The sequence below is a fragment of the Callithrix jacchus genome, chromosome 6 (genome assembly GCF_049354715.1).
Source record: "Callithrix jacchus isolate 240 chromosome 6, calJac240_pri, whole genome shotgun sequence".
NCBI lineage: Eukaryota > Metazoa > Chordata > Mammalia > Primates > Cebidae > Callithrix > Callithrix jacchus.
In genome coordinates this window covers 100369218-100390329 of record NC_133507.1, presented here as the reverse complement: position 1 = coordinate 100390329, position 21112 = coordinate 100369218, and the positions used below count along the sequence as shown (strand labels likewise).

The window sequence follows — 21112 nt, the reverse complement described above, 5'->3', positions numbered from 1 at the left end:
TGGAAATGCAGTGAGAATTGGAGTAAGTCATAGAGAGTAGGATAAGTCTTTGGATTAGAAAACAGATCACTGAAATCTAACAGTTTAGGTCCCAAAGTGTGTGCTATGTCTTAGTGAACAGTGAAGGACATCCCCCTATAACAAGTAGATTCGTCTAGTAACTAAGCCCTGGCTTTAGGAACAAAAACACACATTCAAATGTTGGCTTTCCCACTCATTAGCTTTGAGGCCATGTCTAAATCACTGATTCTCTCTGAGTCTTGGTTTCTAGTTTTTTTTTTCTTTTGAGATAGGATCTCACTTTTGTTGCTCAGGCTGGAGTGCAGTAGCATGTTCTTGGCTCACTGCAGCCTCAACTTCTTGGTTTAGGTGATCCTCCCACCTCAGCTTCCAGAGTAGCTGGGACCACAGGCAGCACTACCCCACCACCCACCCAGTAATTCTTTTGTATTTTTAGTAGAGGTGGGATTTTGCCACATCACCCAGGATGTTCTTGAACTCCTGGGCTTAAGTGATCCACCTGCCTCGGCCCTTCAAAGTGCTAGAATTACAGGAATGAGCCACAGCACCAGTATGTCTCGGTTTCTTAGTAAGTGATTAGATACACAAACATTGTGATGAGTAAATCACATACACGTACAGCATTCCCTAGTCATCTGCAACACAGGAACCCAAAGAATGGCAAAAACTATATTTTTTCCTTTCCCCTTTGGAATGTGTCAGACCTACAGCATCACCACAAAAGGTTTTATTACCTGTTTGTTCTGCTCCCCACAACCCCTACAAACAGTTTACCCTCAGACCCAGTACATAGATTTTTATTCTTTAGTTAGAAAATTATCTTATTTGTCAGAAAACGGTCTCTAATTTTTCTCCTTAAAAATGTAATAGCCATAAATCTGTATGAAGCCTTTTCAATAGGACAGAGGCCCAAGCCATTTTAATCCAGGATGGAGCAGCACAATACATGATACATACTGAGCATACCCTCAGTTGACTGAAAGTTCATCTATGTTACAGACCACCTTTTATAACCAAGGTAGCATGTTAGCATGTGGCACAATGCCCACACTGCTACTAAACTAGTCTTCTCTTCCCTGAAACCCACTGTTCTTTGTTAATGCTTGCTGACTATGTCTGCCACCACTACTTACTAGTGACCCAAACCAGAAGCCACAGAATCATCCTTGACTTCTAATCACTCACCTTATCTGCTTAGCCACTAAGACCTATATATTTTATTGCCTCATCAATTTTAGCATCTTTCCTCCTTTTTACTGCTTTAACGCTAGTTCCATTGATTATTATCTCTTGTTAGAACACAGAAGTCTTACACCCACTCACTGTTTCTTTCCACTATTAGATCTCAGTTTCCCACTGTGGCCAAAACGATCTATTCATATTGAAGATCAAATCTTGTCACTCTCTTAGTGACAAGTTCTATTAGTTTCCCTATTAATTCGTATCAACTTAAATGAAGTTTCCCAGATCACTGTCAGAGGTCACTATCTCTTGGTTCTTGCTACCTTCCTTTATCTCAAATTTTATGGCCCAATAATATCAAGGAGACTTTGGTTTCCTAGGGATATACTTCTGTGTTTTTGCAAATTGTTACCTCTGCTTAGATTTTTCCTTCCTAATTTATTCTCATGTGTAACCCTTGTTAACCTCTTGGGCTCAACTCAGATGTATTCTCTCTCTCTCTCTCTCTCTGTTTCTCATTTTAAGAGGTAAGAATCTCATTCTGTTGCCTAAGCTGGAGAGCAGTGGCCTGGATTATAGCTCCTTGCACCCTTCAACTCCTGAGCTCAGGCAATCCTCTCTTAATTGGCAATCCTCTCTTCAGCTGGGACCACAGGTGTCTGCCACCACACATGGCCATTTTTTTAAAATTTTATAATCGAATTAAGAACCTTGCTATGTTGCCTAGGCTGATCTGGAACTCCTGGCTTTGAATAATCCTCCCACGCTGGCCTCCCAAAGCACTGAGATTACAGGCTTGAGACACTGTGGTTGGCCAGGGTTTCTCCTTTAGAAAAATGCTTGCAAACCCCTAGAATGGTATCATTCCTTTGTTCTTCCTTAGAATTCTGTGTTGACTAAGATTCAGCATTACTACACTGCATTAATATGGTTTCTTCACCTGTCACAATGTCACACACTACCAACAATATTTTGAAAGAAAAGGGCACATCTTAGACTCTGCAGTTCTCTAGGTAAATCTTGGATTAGCTCCTGCTACCTACATTGCCAGAACTAACCATATTTTAAATGTATTCTCCACCTGTTTATTCAATTCTGGGGCCATCCCAGTGCCCTCCAGCCATTTATCTCTTTGAAATAGAAAAGCCAGAGTTACATTCCATCACTTTCAACCAAAGAACCCTACTTACCTGTGTGTTTCTTTTTCTAATATATACTTTCACAGCATACTTATTGTTGATATTTTCATAGGAGCTCTCACTGCTCTTCACAATAAACTGCAGCCTCTAAAAATCTTTTATTTGATGCTGGCATGTACACAGAAATCTATTATAGATATAAATATACATATACACATATACATATAAATCTCAAGGGTTACAACATCTCTTTCTTAATACAATAGCTCCGCCTAACAAAATATTTCATGTAAAATTATGGTTCATAAGACAGTACTTTTTGCTTCTTTTATCTTAGCACATAGACACCTATCTGGAATACAGTATGCCTTCAATGATATTATTTGAGTGAGAGAATGAATGAATAAATACTTGGTCTAAATGATTCACTTTTCTTACAGAATTAAAAATACCAAATATGAGGTAGAGAGACTGCATTTGCAAATATTGCCCAAGAAATAAAATTCATATTTGAATGATTCATAGCTTTATAATTTGTAACAAAGTAGACTAACTTACTTTAAATCTTGACATATTTTTTCCAAAATCAGCTGAAGCATCTGAACGTAGGTAATAAACTCAAACTTTGAGTCTTCCCCAGGTAATCTGTATCTAGAACTCAGCTGATAATTGGTATGTGATAAAAACTGAATAAATTTTCATCACCTGATTTATTTTTATATTCTCAGATATTACTAAAAACTGATTCAATAGATACTGAAAATAACTCTTTATATGGGTTTTATTTTGCTCCCTCTGCAATAGCTTATAAAGTATGACAGAATGTCCCTAATGAAAATGACTAAAGTCAGGTGGCTTTTAATGCATTTTTCTAGAAATAAAGGTTTCTGTTTCTTCTTTTCCAAAGTCAGAAAAAATTCAGCATCTAATTCCAGAGTGACATAAGGTCAATTTACTTTCATTAATTTCACTAAATGACATAAGACCATTTACTTTCATTAATTTTCCTCACAAATAATATTTATCTACCCTATAAATACATATATACACCAAGAGTGGAATCATATAAATCAATGTAAATCACAATCACACAAAATATAAGCACATGAAAAGATATGAAATCATGAGAGCAATTTTGAGAGGAAAAGAGAAGAAATCATACTGTAAGTATTGCTCTAGAATGAGATTTTTTTGGTAGATTTTGTATAAAAATGTGTCATTTGTTTCTTTTGAAACTAAGTCTGATCAACTCACCTTCATATAACCAATCAGCAATCCCATTAAAAATTATTTCTTCTTTTCCAGAAGATGTCAGTCGCAATGAACTGCTCTTTATATCAGGTTGATAGTAGATATTATTTTCAAAAATATAAATCTAAATCGGGAAACGTGAAACAAACAAAAACCCAACACGTTAGGATGCCTTTTAAAACTTTAGTGTTACAGAATGATCACTGAACAGCCACATTGTATTATTTACCTGCTTCAAGTTGTTTTACAACATGTGTTTTTATTGCTTTCAATTATTAATGGCTTTTTCTGTTTTATTGTGTCAATATCAAGTTGTCATTTGGAAATTCCATGGCACTTGGTATTGATGCTTTTAAATCCATATTTTCAGCAACAATATTTCAACTATTTAATAATATCTCTCCATACCAAAAAATTGGTTTAGCTTTGAGATAACATTTTGCATACTCAAGAGACTGATAACTCTCTCTAACTATATGCCATTTTAATAACAGCCAACTGACTAAAGAGCTTCAATTTGGGGCCTTTACTTTTAGAAAAATGCATTTAGTGATCAATAAAACAATCGCTAGATAATCTCTGATTTTATCCAGTTCAACTCACAGAGTCACTGATGGTAGAAGCGATAATAAAATTCCCTTGAATTGATAAGTGGAATACAGCTTCCAGTGCACCATTCTTGGCAACTCTTTTGTAAACAGCACAGCAATAATAATAACCTTGTAACTGCGAGATCCAGAAAGAGTTTTAATTTGAACATATCACAGTGTCTGCCAAAATAATATCAACAACAACAGCCCCAACAATAGGAACAACAGTGCAAACTAAATAATGTCAGGATGTGCCTATGACATAGTTAGTTCAGGATAAAATTATTTATAATTCACTTTACAACGTCTTTAATGCCAAACACTTGAAACTGCTGATCCATGTGGTATTATAACCTTCCACAGAACCATGTTTCTGTGGTTAGGGGAAGCAGAACATTGTCCAGGGCAAGCCAAATTGCTGTTTAGATCAAACATTGTACTTTGTACTAAGAAGGTGAAAGATGGATTAGGGCCCATGTATCCTAGCATGCTATAGAATCAATAGACAATAGCAAATAGAGAAAACACAAGAACTTCCAAAACAATTGCCTGAATAATTATGAGGCTTTAGACTTTAAATCTTGGTGTGCACAGTGACAAAAACAATTTTAATATCAAGAACATTTCATGGATATTCTATTTTAATTCTGGTAACTTAAGCATTTACAGGTGGGTGATTTAATTACTAATTCCACGACTACGAGAGGGTCATTTTTAAATCACAGGTGAGAATATCAATATCAGAATATTTAAAAATAAATAAAAATAACGAAAGGAGTGTACTGCAAGGTGCTTAAAAGCATGGGTTTTATAGCCAGGCGGCTTAAATTTAAAATCCTAATGACTTTGATAGCATTCTTAACCTTTCTAAATCTCAGTCCTCTACTTTATAAAACGTGAATAAGGCTCACATGTACCTTACAGATCTGTGGTCAAGAATAAATGAGATGATGAATGCAGAATAAATAACACACGCATCTATAACTAAAAGCAGGGTGGACTGCACGTAAGATAACCTGGTTCAAAATGTTAAGAGTTTTGGAGGCAACTAAGTCAAAAGGAAACCTCAACAGCTTTAGCTGATGTGTAAATTATCCCAGCGTTTTGGTGAGTAGAGTGCACATTATATTTGTTAAATATGTATTAGGAGTAGCAGCACAATAGTAGCAGCTATAGTGGTACTGGAGGAGAAGAGGTATTAACAAAGGACATTTATTGCTTTCACTTCAGTTAGCAAGTTTTCAGGTGAGACAATGAAATAGGAAATAGGCTTATTACCGAAATTATGTGGATCACTCTTAGGCAAAAGTTTGAGAATTACCTCTCAGGGTCCCTAACACTGGATAGAAGTTGGATTTAATGTCTTTCAGGATTCCTGATAACTGAGAATAAAGATGAACTTTGTTCTAGCCAACTAAAGCATAAACTTTACACCTTTTGGATACTACATCCTCTTGCTTTTCACAAACAGTATATAACGCAGGTGCACAAGTTTTTCTTACTTGGAGGAAATTCATTTCCTGTACCTGAACCTTCTAGTAGGACTTGTGAGTAATAACAGCACAGATCATGTACACCTGGACTACTCAGCACACGTTGCTGTTAACAAGAGTGGAGGTGACCTCACCCAAAGTAATATGATTCTAACTTCTCAGCTTTCTGAAGAGAATAAAGTCTAAGTCCAAATAATTAATAAAACCTCCACAACTTCAACAGATGTAAAAATTATCTAAAACTATTGACCAGTAATTACATTTATATTTGAAGAGCAGACTGGACGATATTCAGAATCCATATGAAACTGACATCTGCTTCAATGCAGAAGAACAAGCAATATGGAATCAGAATTTTAATGTCATGCCACTGAAAGCTGTAATACCAGAGAATGTCCACAAGATATTTTCTTCAGTGGATAAAAAATAAGGAGCTGTCTTCATGAAAATGTGCATTTTTAATATCCTAATCCCTTTTCAATTATCAAGGTTTATCCTTGAGTTGTATTTATTTCAAATAATAATTGAAAACTCTAACCACTACCTTAACAATTTGAGACCTGCAAGTATTCCCAAGTACTATCTGGGCACTCTGATGGAATTAAAATGGATCTAAATAACAATCATCAGGGGCTGCACTTACATTTAAATCACATTGAAAATATAACATGCGCTAATGCCATTTATCCTAATATTATTGATTAAAGTGTCGTAATAATTTATACCATTAATCATTTTCTTCAGTGAGCCACCTGATATGGTTTAGATCTATGTCCCTGCAAAATCTCAATTTGAGCTGTAATTCCTAGGGTTGGGGATGAGGCCTGGTGGGAGGTGTTTAGGTCAAGGGCATGCATCCCTCACAGCTGGATGCTGTCCTCACAATACTGAGTGGATCCCTGTGAGATCTGGCTGTTCAAAAGTGTGTGGCACCCTGCCACCCCACTCTCTCTTACTTCTTCTCTAGCCATGTGATGTGCCTACTCCTGCTTCACCTTCTGCCGTGAGTAAACAGCCATGAGGCCTCCCCAGAAGATGAGCAGATGTGTATGCCATGCATGTACAACCTGCAGAACCTTAAACCAATTAAACCTCTTTTCTTTATAAATTATCCAGTCTCAGGTATTTCTCTATAGCAATGCAAGAACAAAAACACCACCACAAACACTATAACAAATAAAAAGGAAAAACTATTTGACCAGTTAGCTTTTCAATTTGCAGAGCCAGCCAAATTCCCAGTTTTCCAAAATCAATGGTCCTATTCTACACATAAAATAATTCAAAATGGGTAAAGTCACCAAAAACTAAAAAGAAGAACAATTGAAATACTGTGTGCTGTATTATGCCAGGTTAGGAAATATGTAATAAACCTTCCAGGGGATATTCGAATAAATGTGATGGTCAATGTTACTCATTAACAAGTGATGAGACCCAGTATACATCACTGCTGGACAGAAGTCTTTAAGAGCCAATTTTTAATTTGCCACTTTCTCTTCTGCCACAACTGCTAGCAAATGCATCAGATGCTAGACACTCAGCAGACTGGATTTCTAGGTAAGGAGACATTAGGCAAATTCTCTCCACACCCACAAGAAACTTGTGATGAACATGTGGCAAGAAGTGAACATTTGATATTAAAGATTATCAGGATCTTGAGGCTGAATGCAATTACAATGTAAATTAGCTTACCATGAATGATTCAACCTGTGATAATAGCTGACACAAACTTATAATAGCTGCACTTTCACAAAATTTTAGCTATCTTGAAAGAAAATAAAACACAAAATAAAAGAAACATAAAATATTATACCTGTTTTAGCTGTAATATTACTGAAAAGCTATTCCACCTTCACTAATTTGAGTAATTTTCATGACAATTTAAAATTAGAAAATGGTGAATCATTAAAACATCTCCAGGCATAATAGTGGTTTGGAAACATCTGTAAAGTTACAGGGGAGTTGGGATAGTATTTGAGTTCATTCTGCGATGGCTTGCTTTCTGGGAAATAAAAATGTAATTAAGAAAGTATCCCAGATAATACCTATTGCTGGCAGAAATGCAATGAAAACTGTCCTTTTCTAATTTAATTTTAAAAATATAATGAGTTATAGCCATTTGGGAATATAATATGGCAAGTTTCCATGTCACCAGCAACCCTAAAGCTGGGATCTTGCTGAGTAGAACAACAAAGCAAACCAGCAATAACAAAATGTACCAACCCGTAGAGAACAATGAGCAGTGATGTTTATTTCAGGTTTCAGCCAAAAAGAAGAGTCAAAGTGAAAACTAATACTTGTCAAAGAGTTAAAGTGAAAACTCATCATAATTGAATGCCTGGATGGATTACTGTTCATTCATACCACATAATAACATTCAGGACTTGAAGAGAATAAACTTGTGCTTGGAAAAGAATAAAGTTGACTTGGAAAAATTTCATTGAGATATTGTCAAGTGACAAAAGCAAGACCGAAAAACAAAGAAAAACAAAAACAACAAAAAAGAATTCAATGTGAGCCCATTTCTGTATACCAGACAATGACAATATTAACATAAACTTATACCATCAGTCATCTCACCAACACATACACACTGGATGTTGTCTGTTTGTAGTTAGCCCCACTCCTGCCCCTATATAGTTTTTTTATTACTGGGGGTAGTTAGAAGCCTGAAATTTACATTTCTAAGACTTCCTTGCAAAGTAGTCTTCTCAGCTTCTTTGGTAGTTGGCTTCTAGTTACTTTCTGTAAAAAAAAAAAAAAAAAAGAGAGAGAGAGAAAGAGAGCTACCACTCAAGCTAGAAACATCTGGCAGTGGTTCTGGCACACCAGCTTCGGCAACAGTACCTCAGTGACAGTGGTGATGGGAGTGTAAGTTCCCAGGTCCTGCCTTGATAATGGCAATATGTGTTTATATGTTCTGCATATCACCACTTTGGCCCTTCAGCCATTACAACATTGTTTGTAAGAATTATCTGTATTAAATCTGTTCTGTCTGAACCACTATAGTAACATCTGTTTTCCCATTTGGAAACTCTTACTGAAACAGTACAAAAATGCATGAATATAATTGATTGTACAGTATAGCCATGCACTGAATTGCAATGTTTCGTCAATAACAGACCACATACATGAGGGTGGTCCATGAGATTATAATACTCTATTTTTGCTGCATCTTTTCTATGTTTCTATATGTTTGATACACAGATATATACCATTGTGTTACAGTTGCTCATAATATTCATTACAGTAACATGCTTTACAGGTTTGTAGCTTAAGACCAATAAGCTGTACCATAGACTATTTGTAGTGGGCTATACAAAATAGGTGGTATAGGTAGACCTATGATGTTCACACAATGACAAAATTGCCTAACAACAAATTTCTTAGAACATATCCCCAGCATTAAGTGACACATGATTGTATTTTACAAATACATAATAGCATGGAAAGACTATGGAAGTTTGCTTTTTAATATGGGTGGATGTACAGTGGGGCAGAGAAGAGGGAAGCAGGTAGTAAAACAGAGAAGACTAGGAAAATATAGCAGAGACTTAAAAAAATGGTGTGTGTGGTAAGAACACAACATGAAATCTACCCTCTTAATTTTGTAAGCGTACCATGCATTATTATTGACTATATGTATAATGTTGTCCAGCCTATCTCTAGAGCTTACTAATCTCACTGGACTATAATGCTGTGCCTGTTGGTTAGTAAATTCCCATTTTCCCTTCTCCCTCTGCCCCTTGGAACCATCATTTCACTCTTAAATACTATGTATTTGACTATTTTCGATTCCCCATAAAAACAGAATCATGCAGTATTTGTCTTCCTGTGCCTGGCTTATTTCACTTAGCAAAATGTCTTCGAGGTTAACCTGTGTTGCATATTGCACAATTTCCTTCTTTTCAAAGGCTGCATAGCATTCCATTGCATATACATAGTACATTATCCATTTATCTGTTGATGGACATTGAGACTGTTTCTACATCCTGGCTATCGTGAATAGTGCTACAATGAACATCAGAGTGCTGATAACTCTTTGAGATTCCAATTTCAATTATTTTGAATAAATTCCCAGAAATGGCACTGCTAGATCATAAGGTAGGTTTATTTTTAATTTGTTGAGGAACAGTCATGCTGCTTTCACATAGTACCTGCATTATTTTGTATATTGAAAAGTGTACAAGAGTTCCAATTTCTTCATATTTTTACCAACACTTTTTTTTGATAATAGCTCTCTTGACAGGTGTGAAGTGATACCTCATTGTGGTTTTGATTTCTTTGATGATTAGTAACTATACTTATTGTCACTTATTGCTGTACGTGACTTGTACAAGTTTATGTAAATTATATATGTTTATTTATGGATAAAGTACCAACATTAATTTTAGTTATAATATACATATGATGATATGGTTGCTCCAAAAATTAAGTTTGTACAAAGCCACAGGGCAGCTTGAATGCTAGATCACACAGTTTAGATCACACAGTTTGAACCTACTTTTTTCAGTTATTGACAAATTTAAATTTGTTATGAGCCATGAGTGCTTAATCAGCTTTAGGAAAATATTTGGGAAAATAATTGGTGATAGTTACAGAATAGGAGATAAACATGGGAGACTGCTGGCAGAAGAATGGTTCAGATATTCTGCCTAATAGGAATTAAAATTGGCAAAATGGAGTCATGATTCCTAACATATTTCTTTAATGTATGTGTCTAAAATGTTTGTGCATTCCAATGCCAATGTTCTAGTATCTCCCACTTGAATCCTTCTAAGCTTCATCTTCTAGAGTCAATCACTGCAGCTCTTTCAAGCACTGGTTACAAGTCCTTCAAAGCATATGAAGTTCTCACCTTCTTTACTTCCTAACAGAACCTAAACATTCCAGAAACCATATCCTCAGCTCCTTCTGGTTCCTGGCCCACCACCCACATTCCAGCCTTACCATATGCCCTAGCAAAACACTGGCTTCGAAATTTATCTGGAACAGTATCATTTTCTTTAAGAACACATTTTAGAATAAAGTAAATATTTGGCTTTAAATTTGATATAATATTGTTTTGGAAATAAATGAGACATATGGAAATTCTTCAGTGAAATAGAATCACTGTTAGGGTTCTATTTCATATAGGAACCTCCAAAATGCTATATTATATTTCAATAAATAAAAAAGTATCTTCATATAGATCATATTAATACATGTAACTATGTATACAGTTATTTTTTATCAGAGAAAGATACTATAAGAATAAGATGCCTTGAATTCCATCATGTATATAAGCTGTTGTAAAAACCATTAAATTTGCTTAATAAATAAAAATATTTGAAATAGTTAAGACATATTTTTTTAAATGTATCAGTTCCCATTGAATATTGAAGAAAAGTTTCCTCCTCTAAGCAATATGCTATATTTTAGTCTAGAAACCATTTGGAGAAATTATTCCTTAAAATTTTGACGAATAAAGTGATAAATAAAAAGTGCTTATTTTGATATATATCACTTAGTTTCTTTTGGCAGTATGAGTGAATATAAGCAAACATACACACAAAATATTTTGGTATTATAATTAGAATGGCTAAAATAAAAGAGCCGCTAATAAGTGTTGTCAAAGATGTGAAGCAATTGGAACTCTCATGCACTGCTGATGGTAGAATAAATTGATACAATCACTTTGTAAATTCTTTTAACAGTTTTTTACCAAAGCAGAGCATGGGTCTGACTCAGCAACTCCAGTCTGAGATACATACCTAATAGAAATGTATATGGGTAGACTAGATAGATTTCTGTAACTGTGCTTTCAGTATCAAAAGACACAAACAACAATGTTCTTAGTAATGCTATTTATGAGAGCCAGTAATGATGTCACAAATCAGAATAATGATTACCCTTGTGGGTAAACAGTAACTGGTAGATGTCAGATTAGTGGTTTCTCTATTGTGTGAACAACGTTCTGTTTCTGCTCTGGGCACCATGTATGTGGAAGTGTTCACAAAGATCACCTCTATACATTTTCTTGCACGCATGATAATAAAAAACTTAAAGCAAATGGAAAAATGTTATATAGAATATATATTAGTATTTATACTTCATTAAGAATATTACCAGAAAAACTTTTATCAAAATCTACTAAAAGCAGAATTCAACTTTGCTTTTATAAAATTCTGTTTCCTTAATTTGTCAGTATACAATAAATTCTGGGTGTCCATTTATATAATGCAAAGCAAAGCTATGAGCACAAGTTAAACAGTTTGATTACCTCTGACATTTTGGCCTTAAATAAATCTCTCTGTTGGTTATAAAGTACTGCTTTCATTTCTCTACAGAATCATCTTTGAGACATAGAACAACTCATTCAAATCATTCATGTCACCTTTGCATCAGTACCTGACATTATAGAAATAGAATCACTATCAGGAAACCCTTATCCCTTGACATTTGCAATTATTCATATCAGTAAACCCTTTCAAAGACTTCTTATTTCTTAAAACCTTTGCAGCACATTATGCATTTTCAAAGAAATGAAATATGTCCCTTTGTCTTAAATTCATAATTATGTAAGTCACTTTCCTGTCCTAAAGCCTTATCTTTTAATCCATGCTTTTTAGGAGACAAATGGATACCAGACAAAAGTTACCATAAAGACCAACTCCAATAAATGGAATATAAGGAATATAATAAAAGACTTTCTCTTGGCTATGTCAGTTCACAAAACTTATTTAGCATTAAGAGAAGACCTTGTGATTAATAAATCATTTTGGTAATAAAAAACATTAAGAAAAATATTTACAGGCCCTAAGAAATAAACTGGAACCCACAGGAGACAAACAGTCATCAATATTACAACTGTTATTTAAAAATCCCTTCCTTATGTATTGATTTATGTGGGTCAAAGTGCTAGAAGATAATTTTATCTAGTCATTACATATTCATTTTCTTCTCTATCCAACTTTCTCCTTTTCCACTTTTCCTTTACCACTTCAAGCCCATTATCAGAAAGCAAATATATGTCAGGATCCTAAGTTATGCTTGAATTTATATGATTCTCATCCTCAGTCATCATTGGTTCAATTAAATTTATGTTCACAAGAAGACTAACTGGAATAAATTAAATCTGAACATGGGCATTTTAGAACCAAGTTTGCTTTTCTCTGATTATTTCACTGGTATAAATTGTGTTTTTTCACAATTGGGTCTTCTTCAAGGCCTTCTTGAAAATGGCCTTCTTCAAGCCCATTATCATAAAGCAAATATGTATCAGGACCCTCCTACGTGCCAGGCACTGTGCTAAGTCTTGGGGTTTTAAAGATTTAAAAATACAAGATCTTATGTTCTAATGTGAATTTTCATTACAACCATGTATAAATTAATAGAGATATGGAGAATAAAATAAAACCCATGGATAAGGGCATTAATCTAGGAGGAAACGTTACTGCCTAACATGAGTGAATGTAGTAGAACTCAAAGTAGGAAATAAAAATATTTTTAGTAAAGAAAAAATATATAGAAAAAAGAGATCTAACAAATGTAGAAATAGTCAATAGTGAACTAAATGACAACTATTTTATCTGAAAGATAAGTTTTTTCATGTCTGTTGAAAAATGAAATTTCTATCAGAGAGACATGAGATCTCATCCCGACAATGCCAATTGCTCTTTGCAATATTTGGGCAATCATGTTACTTCATCTCTCTGAGTCTGTTTTCTCATTTGTAAAGACATGATAATATTTCTCATGATGGCCAACAGGTTCAAATAAACCAAAATCAGGTCATAGATACTGGTCAGTGTACCTGTAGATAGATGTTTAATTTTTTTAATTACTGGAAGCTAGTAGTAAGTAATCTGCCACAAAAGATAAAATATATAATTTAGAAAGAATATAACATTTTTATCCAGTTACCCTGAAAAGAAGTATACGTATTTAAAGATGGTAAATTGATGACCATGCACCCATTTTCTCTGTATTGGCTACCTAGCATATATTTTTTCCTCTTATTTGGCTACTCCACAACTGCCTTCCCTTTCTACTTTGGAGAATGCTTGTATTATGTATCAATAGGAAGTACAGCCCAGTCTTCAATCATAAGAGAAAATCCAAATAAAATATCCACCAATTGCATACCCACCAAAGACTCTGAATTTTGAGATAATAAAATTGTAATTGAAAAATTATTCCCAAGAGCAACAGCAGACCCTCAGTTTCCAGCAAGGATGGTAGGGTGCATGCCCATTAATGTGGCTTCCAGTTGCATCATCCTAATCAGATTTTCCTGAACACATCCCTATGTTAAAAAACGTGTGGCGCCTCCTAACTCCTGTTCATTTTCCAGGGCTGAACTTCCAACTTGCTCTTTGATTCTGACAGCTTACAGATATATATTTAATAAATTCTTTTTCTGTTGAAGTAAGCCTGAGTTCATTTCTGTTGCTTACTCCCAGGCATCCTAATTAGAAGGTGGCATGCAGCAGTTTAACTTTCAAATCCTCATGGTTAAGAAAGTCATCCACTGTCATTTATGTTGGTTGTGAGCTGAATTAACTACTCTTTCTTCCCAGGTAGTTGTCCCTCCCTCTCATTCATCCGAAGATTAACAAAAGGGATGCTGCACATGCATTTCAGTTGTTTGACATTAAAATAATTTGTTTTTACATTTGTATTATAACTCTTTGTATTTCTAATGGGGACTCCAAAATTATTATAAAAGATTCATAAGGAAAAATGAGGAACACTAGAAGAAATTCTCATATGCTTATCAATGGGTTTGTGCCTAATGCTTTTCCAGTTTATGGGTATGCTGATAAGAAAACAAATTGAAAAATGCAGAAGGTGGAACCAGGCTTGGTTATCTCCCATGCACATTTTCCCACAGCTCTAGACTTTTTATACTACTTCATGAAATTTCAAGGCATCCTTGGCCACAAATGAAGAAATATAGTTTTGGGTTTGTTTTTTTCTTGTTTGCAATACAGAAACACCAAAACATTTTTTACTATGTTCTTCAAACACAATTTATACCAGTGAAATAATCAGAGAAAAGCAAACTTAGTTCCAAAATGCCCATGTTCAGATTTAGTTTATTCCAGTTAGTGTTCTTGTGAACATAAATTTAATTGACCCAACGATGACTGAGGATGAGAATCATATAAATTCAAGCATAACTTAGGATCCAGAATAAAAAGCAGTTAAAGTATTTCTCTCTGTCTTTTTCTCCTTATGAGATTCTATAGAATTGGCTATCCCTTGTACTTCAGTTAATCTGTCTGTTTAATGGGATACAACTGCATACTACCTATGATGTATACATGACTGCAACACAATATGCCCTAATAACTTTTAATTTAGGGGTGAAAAGCATGTCAAAGGGTGTCCAACAGAGTAATTCCTAATTCTCAGTAATTCATTTTGGGCAGTTAGCAATGAATTATTCCCTGTTGTTCCTCCCTTTAGTTTTAATTAAATTTTCCAATATAACAAAAGAGAAGCTTTCTGCCAGTGTTTTCATTGATACTGTCCAATGACAACAACAATACTGTATTACTACACATTCCACAAAGAAAAAAAACAAAACTCTTTAGGCTGAAATTACCAGTAAAGTATACAGTTTGGAATAGATCTCTTTTTTTTTTTTTTTTTTTTTCAGACAGAGTCTCGCTCTGTTGCCCAGGCTGGCATGCAATGGTGCAATCTTGGCTCACTGTGACTGCTGCATCCTGGTTCAAGTTATTTTTCTGCTCAGCCTCCCAAGTAGCTGGGATTACAGGTGCCCCACACCACGCCCAGCTAATTTTTGTATTTTTAGTAGAGATGGGGTTTCACCATGCTGGTCAGGCTGGTCTCGAACTCCTGACCTCGTGATCTACCGCCTCAACCTCCCAAAGTGCTGGGATTACAGGTGTGAGCCACTGTGTCTAGCCATAGGACAGATTTCTTAATCCATCTATAAGGGAGCTTCTGTCTTAGCGAACTGCATTCACTTGCCATTGCATAAATATGGATTAATGTCTGTATTTGTATTATTTGCTTCTTCATCAGAGAAGACATTGATACATAAAACAGAAAAGTTACCTTGGTCAAAATAACTAGGTAGACATCCCGGAAAAACAGCACTATGATGTTAATGCAGATTGATATTTTAAGTTTCATATCATTTAAAGAAACATGTAAATATATATTTACTATGTGGGAGAAATACTTTTAAAATGTATTAATAAAGAAAATGTAAAGATAAAAAATAAAAGTGTGCAAGTGTACAGTTGTGGGGATATGCACAGAGATGTGATGATTATATAGTTCACTTATTCCTATACAGTTTCACTGCAGTCCTAATGCATCTATGAAACAATAGCAACTAAGTCACATCCCCTATTGCTGAAGAATTCACAGCTTAAAATAAGAATGATAAGGAAAGAGTTAAAAAATTTACAAAATATGGTTTGTCTACACTATAGTGAAGCACAAAGTGTTACTGGAATCTGAGGGGAGGTCATGAGACAGTCTGAATCTGGCTGAGAGATGGGAGGGTCAAAAAAAGTCTTCAGATGAGCCATGGTATTTTAGCTGGGACAACAAGTTCCAGTATATTTTTCTGAGTAGAGAAAAGGCTATTCCAAGTAGAGGCAATAGTATGAGAAAAGCCAGATCAAGATGATACATGTTGAAAATACAGTGTATAGAAAGAGCCAGAAGGAAAGAAAGGCAAATGCTAAGGCAAAGACCTGTGGGCAAGAGAAGGAGTGGGGTCAGGATAGAAATGTAAAAGAATTATTTGAGAACAAGAGACATGCACAGAAAATGCACAGAGATAAGAGGGAGACACTTTCTTAAAAACTGTTCACTGTTCACTTTGAATAATCATTCTGATCAGTTTCACCTAAAAACTGGCTAGAACAGTATTGGTCCAATTCTGGAGATACAAAGATGGATAAAGAGTCAAGACATTTACAAATCGTGATCCTAAAATCTTCCATTTTTAACTAATCTGGAAATTATTTTCTTGGCACTCAACTCTAGTGGAAAAGCAGTAAGTGAAAGGGATAGCAATAATGTCAACAATACCATAATACAACAATTAAGGTAAAGGATAGCTCAAACAAAACTCACCTCATGCTTACTATTCTGCCTAGTGAATCTGAACTACAAGCGAGTCCACAGCCAAATCAAATCACTTACCCGTGCTTCAAACACTGCTTGCACTGATAGCCTCTTGATGTCTTCAAGCAAATCTCACTAACCTTGCCTTATCTCCTACCACTAATCTAGTAGGAGAACTCTTTGTGACTATGGCTTCATTCTCCTGATCAAACATCAATATTATGCTTATAGGACGTAATACACTAATTACAGCCCTTTACTCCCTATATATGCTAATCATGACACAAGGGACAGTTGCATATTACATTAACAGCATTAAACTTCCTTTACTACCCATATGAGTCTCCTATATTAATAGAGTAAATAAAACAACATGCCCTCAGCTAAAATGGACTGTTTTTCACATCAGTCTTTGGTGGAAGGTAGGTGTGGTTCTGTGTCATACTTTAATGTCAGAATAGACTAAACTGAAATAAATAGAAGCAGAAAAGCAGATGTTTAGAGCTAGACTTTACAGGAAAGTCCAAATTCGGTCTTCAATGATGACTTGGCATCATAACTCTTGAAAAGATTTAACATGATTGAGGAGAAAATGAACAGTGGCTTCTGGGGCAGATGTCACCAGTGCATAAACATTCTGGCTTTATCAATGATAAAAAAGAGATGAAAAGAGATGATGGTTTGACATAAACTATTGAAATTCCTGAGAATGTAAAACTAATTCAAAGAGGAAAAAACGTAGGAAGAAGACAAAAAGGAGGAAAATGGCAACTAAGAAAGTATACCCAGATATCAAGTTATTTGCTCAGTCTCTCAGACTGCATGGGGTGCAAGTCTCCTGTCCAGAATCCTTTATCACATACTTCAAGAAATATGATGTTTTGTAATAGCATTTATTCTAGAAGAAGGAGCTTCAATGAATCCCATCATCACACAACTAAGTCATCCTGACACTAGGTTGATCCCCTTCCTCACACAGACCATGTCACATAAATCTTTCATGCCATGTATTCCTGTTCACATCAATCATCCCGAGACTGTAAGCCCTATTGCCACTAAAAATTGATCCTCCATCAATTTATCATTCCCATAATAATGTTCTATAATCCTTGGCCTTTTATCCACTCAGCATTCCAAAACCTTTAACTCTGCATCCTAAAACTGTCACTCCATAACAAACCAACTTACCTGTACTCTCAATTCCATCTCTCCTGAGTGTTCCTTCTCCTCCTTTACAATAACTGATGTCTAGGTCTTCCTTGAGAACTCCATTTCCCAGCTGACCTCTCTCATGACTACTGCTTATAAACTCACATCTCAGTTCACTCATTGCTACCTACTGCTTTTTGTTTTATAACAAAATTTTTCTACTTCCTTATAAAAAAATTATTCTCATATGAGGTTCACTCCAATCAGATTTACTACATTTTGGCTCTTCACTGTAGAAGAGTGATTTTCTAAAACATGAGTTCTAATAAGCATCATATCCAAAATATTTGTTTTCATGATCTACAGTGGTGTTCAACATACTAGGGTACATAGGCTAAATCTAGTCTGTCCTTTTTGTACAGCATGCAAACTAAAAATGGTTTTTGCAGACCAACATTTGCAATGGATTTGATGACAGAGAACACTTATATGCAACCTGCAAAAAAAATTCAGTTTTTCTCATTTGAAGATTTATATTACATAACATTGTACTTATTATTTCACTTTGAATAACCACGATAAAAATTTTTAGCAGTTTGAATTCTATTATGTTGTATAAGCACCTATGTAATATCTTTGGTTTTGTCTCTTGTCTTACAAAGCCAAATATATTTTCTATGTGATTCTTTACAGAAAATATTGCTGATACCTAGTATAGGATAGAACAACTGCAAAACATTGTGTTAAATAAAATTAGAAAGTTTTTTTTTTTTTAATTCAGGACTCTTCAAAGCTTTTTCTAATTTAATTGTCAATCTTTGAGAACTAGCATACTATACTGCATTTTCTAAATTATTGGTCCTCAACCCCCAGGCCATGGACCAGTCTTCGGACCTTAGGAACTTAGGCTGTACAGCAGGAGGGGAACAGGTGAACCGTGCGCTTCATCTGTGTTTATAGCCACTCCCATCTCTCACATTCCTGCCTGAGCTGCGCCTCCTGTCAGATTAGTGGTGGCTTTAGATACTCGTAGGAGTGCAAATGCTATTGTGAACCACGCATGTGAGGTATCTAGGTTGCAAGCTCTTTATGAAATCTAATTCCTGATGATCTGTCATTGTCTCCCATTACCCCCATATGGGACTACCTAGATGCAGGAAAACCAGCTAAATTATGGTGAGTTGTATAATTATTTCATGACGTATTACAATGTTATAATCATAGTAATAAAGTGCACAATAAATATAATGCTCTTAAATTTTCAAAAGCCATCCCTCCCCTGCCGCAGTCTATGGAAAAATCATCCTCTACAAAACTTGTGCCTGGAGCCAAAAAGGTTGAGGATTGCTGTCCTAAATGCATTTAAAAAAAAAAAAAAGAAAGAAAGAAAAAAGACCATTTTACAGGTCCAAGATTCAAGGAAAACACATAAAAATGAATCTTAAAATATATCTTCTTATGTAAAAATAAACTGATAAACATGTATCACTATTTGCAACCTTAAGAACCAATTATTTTTACAGCTTTCAAATTGCATAACACTTTAAGATATGGGTCAACTCTATGTCAGAAAAGTCTTAGTAACAAGAACAAACTCATCTTTAAGAAGTTATTTCTGATCTCTTTATCTTCTAGGCCTTCTCACATTGCCTTGTTTCAATCAAAATCCACAAAAATCACTCTTATCCATATTATTTAATAGCTATGCAACTTTTTCATTCTCACACTTATAAAGGATTAGCACTTCAAATCTCCATTCAAAGGACAGTCATTTCAGTGAACTCCATCCCAGACAATCACCCTCCTCTTGAATAAATCCATCCTGACAAGTGCTAGAATAATCTTAAACTCCATTTCATGATGTTTAAGAATCCAGAGTGACTCTCAATTTATAATCTCTGCTAATACATAGCCACTGTAGTATTCCAGGTCAACCAAGCCAACTCCGTCCTTTATGTGTACTTCATTTTCCTCATCTTTAATTTTTCTAACAGTGCTTATCAAATCGTCCCTAAAAGTCTTTGCAAGTCACTTTTTTCTTTTGTAAGGTCTCTATTTCCGTTCTGCAAATTGATGTATACAACTTTCTGAAATTAAGAATCTGTGGTTCCAAGACAGCAAATCCACTATTTATTCCCTTCATCCCTTAAAAAAAAGGTCCTCACCTAGTTATATGCATGTTATTGTGCTATATGCATTGCAGTTTTGCCCAAAGTGTTTCTTGACTTAGCACCTCATGCTTCCAGATTTTAAATACTTCAGCAGTTCTTTCATGTTTTTCCAACTGAATTCTCCAGAGTCACTAACACATTACAGATTCTAAAAGCAAACTTCTTATTCTCTAAAAACTCAAGTGCCTGTTGTTTCTTCATAGGCATATTTTCCACAAATATTAACTAAATTATTGAAGGTTACGACCTTTGGGAGTAACACATGCTACCAAACAAAACAGGATTACTTAAAAAATGTTTTATTAACTACATGATTAAAACTGGATTAGCTACCAAGAGAATACATCTTAGGTTTTAGGAATAAGAATAAAATGAAACAAAATTTCAAAAGCTTATAATGTTCTAGAAAAAAGTTGAAAGAATTTTAGGTCATTAATCATTTTGAAGGCATTTTATAGCGACTTGTTTTAACTTCTCAAATGAATTTGGAATCAAAATGTTAGAAAAAATATAAACATTGTTTATGAATGCATAATGCTATTATTGTTTGATGAAAATTAACTACCTCATTTACCACATACCCTTAAATTCTAAAACTATTTTTGGGGGCAATCTGATTTTTATCATTAACTAACGACTCAAAGTGCCTGGTGTACATTATTTTTATTTATTTATTTATTTATGTTTTTTTCACATGGAGTTTCACTCTTGTTGTCCAGGCTGGAGTGCAGTGGCAGGATCCTGGATGTAAATTATTATCAAGGAACATAATAATCTCATGTGAAATATAGAAATGTTACAAATGTACAATTTCCTCACTCCCTCACCATTTTTATCATTATAGTTGTCACACAACATACATACACACATGCCCCCATACTGTCATTTTTGCTTTTCACAGTGATATGTTTTATACAGAAATCAAAAGGAAATTTAGTGGTTTATCTTAACTCATATACTTAACATTTCCAATGTTCTTTTTTCATTCCTGAAGATGAGTTTCCCTATGATATTATTCTTTT

General features: G+C 34.7%; 1 protein-coding gene across 5 annotated transcripts in view; it reads right to left on the bottom strand.

Moving 5' to 3' along the window:
* DPP10 (dipeptidyl peptidase like 10) overlaps positions 1 to 21112 on the bottom strand; it is a 1417953-nt gene that overhangs the window by 102010 nt on the left and 1294831 nt on the right. For all 5 annotated transcript variants that reach the window (XM_078327944.1, XM_035306582.3, XM_035306580.3 and 2 more), the window contains one exon: positions 3597 to 3717. In XM_078327944.1, coding sequence (XP_078184070.1) covers positions 3597 to 3717 — 121 coding nt within the window. The remainder of the gene's footprint in view (positions 1 to 3596; positions 3718 to 21112) is intronic.